Source organism: Quercus robur, chromosome 1, assembly GCF_932294415.1.
Source record: "Quercus robur chromosome 1, dhQueRobu3.1, whole genome shotgun sequence".
Lineage (NCBI taxonomy): Eukaryota > Viridiplantae > Streptophyta > Magnoliopsida > Fagales > Fagaceae > Quercus > Quercus robur.
This window is the reverse complement of record NC_065534.1, coordinates 23,676,542-23,681,443: the sequence shown is the minus strand read 5'-3', so window position 1 is coordinate 23,681,443 and position 4,902 is coordinate 23,676,542. Positions and strand designations below refer to the sequence as shown.

General features: G+C 31.4%; 1 protein-coding gene across 1 annotated transcript; it reads left to right on the top strand.

The window, feature by feature from the left end:
* Positions 1–2,214: 2,214 nt before the first annotated feature.
* Positions 2,215–4,325, top strand: LOC126726174 (uncharacterized). The gene is made up of 2 exons (XM_050431309.1): positions 2,215–2,393; positions 3,694–4,325. The coding sequence occupies exons 1-2, from the start codon at positions 2,343–2,345 to the stop codon at positions 4,243–4,245; spliced, it is 603 nt and encodes a 200-aa protein (XP_050287266.1). The 5' UTR covers positions 2,215–2,342; the 3' UTR covers positions 4,246–4,325.
* The last annotated feature ends 577 nt before the right edge of the window (positions 4,326–4,902 follow it).

The window sequence follows — 4,902 nt, the reverse complement described above, 5'->3', positions numbered from 1 at the left end:
AAAAAATGCAACTATCAGCCCTAGAAAATCAAAAGAAAAAAAAAAAGATAAAAAGAGAAAAAGAAGAAAAGAAAAGAGGCAACGTTGCCCATAAAAAACAAAAAAACAAAAAAGAAAGGCAACGTTACTGTCATCTGTCAAGGGAGAAGAAAATAAATAAATAAATAAAGGTATGTGTATCAAGAAAAAAATTAATCTCTACTCAGTTTTCTCTTCATTGTAGGGAGAAAATATTTTGGTGGATCCGGAGGGAAAATATGTGGATTTTACTATTTATTTTTCTTCATATTCACCTAACTAAACACATTCCAAAAAAGTTTTCCTTTTTATTTTCTCTAAAATAAAAGTAAAAATTTCAAATTATAATAAATATAAATTATTAATTTTTATTAAAAAATAGAATAGCATCTGATTAATGTTATTTTGATTTTGACCATTCATGTACATAAAGTATAAACTTAAAATATATATATATATATATATATATATATATATTGGTTTCACGCTCAGTCTCTACTTTTCATGCTACTCTCTGTTTTAGATTCTTTTCTATGGTTTCTTCTTCTCTCTCGGTTTCTAAACGCATCTTCTCTGCAGCTTCTTCTCCCTCGCAGTCTCTCAACTTCTTCTCTTCCAAACCAACCACAAGAACCTAGAGCCATGACTACTAAACAAAACCCTTAGCGAGACCCAAAAAAAAAGAAAAAGAAAAAGAAACAGACCTGCTTCAGGGTATTTCTCCATTCTAGTTGCATGACTGAAGAAACAGAGTGCTTCAATTCCAGCCGCCTAACAGAATATTTATCTGCCTGGGCGACGGTGTTAGCCTAGAGTATTGAGTCTGTCAAAAAGGTCAGTCTTTCTCCGACTAAATAGAGTTGGGTGTTTTTTTTTTTTATTTTTTTTTTATTTTTTTTTATATATATATATGAGATTTGGGTATTGTTTGTAAACCTTGTTTTGAAAGTTGATTTGTAATTTTCTCCTTTATGGCACTGACACTCAAAAAGTTCACTTTAAGCACTAATGAATGGATTATGAGGCTTTCTTTTTCTATCAATGCATGAGATATATGTGAGTTGTCTTAACTTTTATTCACTACTAATGTTATTAATTGATTTGTGTGTTGTTTGTTAACTTTGTTACTAGTTAAGTTTCTGCCATTGCTTCCTATAATGTTGGGACCTAAATTTGAATGTTAATTTTAATGGGTACAAAATTGCTACTGCAGTAAATGAGTATATGACATTATCTAAAAAAATGGACTCTTCTTCCAGTTGGGTTCGTGAAGCTGTGTAAAATCTCTTACATGTTTTATTGCTACCAACCTACCATCAGTTAAAATTGCTCTATGACCATAAACAATTGCAGATGGTCCCTCTCCAATTCTGTTTTCTTTGGCATTCTTTGTACATGCTCTTGTTAAATCATGCATTTAATATGCTTGATAAATTGCCCCAATAATTGTGTTGAGTAAGAGGCTTACTGTTGTGCATTTTAAATTTCTAGCTAGGGACATAAGTTGATTCTATGTTTGGCTATGTTGGGCTGTGTCTTTTTTATTGTAGAGTGCATCATAGCCTATAGGTGCTACTGAGGGTAGGATAGATAACACGCAAAATTTTCAGTCACAAGTATACATTATAAATTTGTTGATATAATGGAGATGTATGATTAGTATATGTCTTATAGATTATATTTTTATGTTTCTTTGAACCGTTTTAGAAAACTGCTGTTATTGTTTCCTTGGATGGTTTTAATGATTTTCTTCCTCCGCGTTTGTGGTATCCATTCTAACCCATTGGATAGTTAGAGAACTAATATGATACAGTCTCTCTCACTCTAATTGCTAAAATACATACTTGAGCTGCATTCATCATATCTGAGGAAGAGTTTCTCCTCGAACCACCTTCTACCTGTTTCTTACTCATGAGACTTTAAATTGAAACATCTACTAAATATGTGTCTTTCATCGGACCATTCAACGTTCTCGAACAAAGCACAAGGCCTAATATATGATTTTGGGCCCTTATCCCTACACTATCACATAATGTGAAGAACCGTACAATTTCCTTCTTTTTTGTTGTTCCGATGAGACCATTAGTTGCAATTTTCATAATGTGTTAAGATCAATAATTATGTTAAAGGATCAATTTCTTTGATAACCTGATGGAACCCAAGTGCCACTTGAAATATTACAGAGTAGCAGGTTTAACCCATATTTTAAGGTAAATATATCATGTTTATATTTTATATTTGATAGTAGTTTAGTATAAATATATTTTAAGGTAAATGTCTTTGAGAGAGATATTGTTAATTTCAAGATTGTATTGAGGCACTTGATGGAACACATGTTTGTATCAAAGTGTCTGAGGATGCACGAAGATATCGAGGTAGGAAGGGTTACCCAACACAAAATGTGTTGGCGGCATGCTCATTTGATTTGAAATTCACGTATGTATTACTAGGTTGGGAATGAATTGCTTCAGATGCAAGACTAATAAAGAGTGCTTTAACTAGAAACGATAATTTGAAAATCTCATAAGGAAAATTTAATTCAAATACGTATTAGGATGTATTCTTTATAATTAAAAAAATTATAGTATATAATTAACAATTGTTAGCGTTTATTAGGTAAATATTATCTTGTTGATGCCGAAGACATGAATAGAAGTTGTCTGATTGCACCATATAGCGGAATGTGTTGATCATTTAAAAGAGTACTCTGCTCGTCCTCCTGAAAATGCTAAAAAATTGTTTAATTTGCTACATGCATCATTGCGCAATGCTATTGCAAGAGCATTTGGTGTACTGAAAAACAGATTTCCTATCATAGTAAGTACTATAGAGCCTAGTTATTGCGTTGACACAAAAAATGAATTCATTTTTTCATGTTGCATACTTCATAATTATTTAATGGGTATCGATCCTGATGAATGTCTTATTGCTGAAGTTGATGAAAAGGTTTTATATTTTCATTGTGAACGTCTGGCCCCATCTCCTAGAAAAGATGATGAGCATGCTAGGCAATGAGATATTATAAGAGATTCTATAGCATTAGCCATGTGGTAAAACTATGTCCAAATGTGATAGCTTTTAGGTTTATTGTTATTATGTCATTTTAGACTATGTTATGTTTCAATTACTTAGACCTAAATGTTACGCAAATTTCTCTTTTCATTTTGATATTGTTCTCTATCTTTTGATAATTAATATTAATATCTAAACAATATTTTCTATGTGTTTTTTGACTTATTAATTATAGCATGGGTAAGATATCAAAGAAGAATGGTGGAGATCCAAGCAAAGAAGTACAATGAATTAGTGTTATGGATGATGTTTTAGTGGATGTTTTTTTACATCAAGTGATCATAGGTGGTAGAGTTAATGGAAGTTTTACCTTTAAGGCATATGATGACATAGTGAAAGAGTTGGTTGAAAAATTTCACATGGAGATTAATAAGGATAAGGTGAAAAATCGACAAAAGACACTGAAGAAGAATTTTCATGAATGCTATGACATATTTAAAGATGGGTTGAGTAGTTTTGGATGGAATGATTCTCTAAATATATAGACAACTGATCCAGAAGTTTGCAAGCCACTCATAGCAGTAAATTACCATTTTTTGTGAGTTTAATTTTGAATTACATAATTATATCTGTAATATAACCATTTTTCTTGGTTTGTAATAGTTTAAACCTACGGCCAAGAAGTGGATGACAACACCTATACCCAGCTACTCTAAGATGACACAACTTTGGACTAAAGATAGAGTAAAAGGTGATCATGATGAAATTGTAAAGGAGAGGCGTGCTGGGTATGCTGCATCGACCACTATTGATGAGATTGATAATTTGGTATCTCAAAATGAAGTTTCTTTGGAGAATTTTGAAGTCGAAGATGATCAGAGGTCACTAGAAATTAATGTTGTACGTTCTCGAGTGTCATCACAAGATGCAATGTCTTCTAAAAGCAAGAAAAGAAGACTGGCAGAAGATGATAAACTTAGGAATGTAATTTCCCAGTCATTTGATATTGTATCAATGGAAATTGATAGGATAATTGAGGTTATGGCAAAGTGCTTTTCAAAGTCATATGGAGCAGAAGTTCATGTAGCTTTGGGCGTATTAGACTTGGATCTAATATCAAGGACTAAGACCTACATATTTTTTTTATGGAAAATCCAACGTATAAGGAGATGTTCTTTGGTTGCCCAGATCATGAGCACAAATGTGTCCTATTGACATTGATGTCTAAGCCTAAAAATTATAACGTGTGGGATTTCTTGGCCAACTTTAGATTTGCTTTATGTTGTTATTTTGTTTTGTTTTGGCTAGACTCATTATAGTTTTTTTTAAAAAGATATTTGTTTGCATTTTTTAGACAATGTTTATTTTGTTGAAAATAAATATGTGATGCGTCATGTGTGAATTGCTTTACAACATAGAAATATACATAACTTAATTTTTAGCTACAATAAATTTTTTTCCCCTTAAACTGGAATCATTATTTATGTTCATTAAAATGAGGGGTATAATAGTAATGTTATTATAAAATAATTTCATTCCATTCCATTCTTTCCAATGTCACTTCCAAACAATATTACTTACATTTCATTCAATTCCATTCCTTTATTTTAATACATCCAAACAAGATTTTTTTAATTCCATTCCATTCATTTCCCTACTAAATTCATTCTATTCCATTCCTTTAATGACGAGTCCATTCCATTCCCTTATGAACTCCCAAACGAAGTCTAAGAGTCCTGAATAGAAAAGATTTGGATTTATTTTTTCTATTTATCCTTTTGTGATTGTTTGAATTTATTAAAAGTATTTTGTTGCTTATTTTGGAGGAGCTATGGGTCAACAACTCAATGAATGGCCAAATTTCATTTTTGA

Excerpts from the sequence above, each read along its gene's own strand:
- LOC126726174 (XM_050431309.1), top strand. The coding sequence starts at position 2,343 with ATGGAACACATGTTTGTATCAAAGTGTCTGAGGATGCACGAAGATATC. Across the intron at positions 2,394-3,693 it reads GGATGCACGAAGATATCGAG|TTTAAACCTACGGCCAAGAA; the intron begins GTAGGAAGGGTT and ends GGTTTGTAATAG.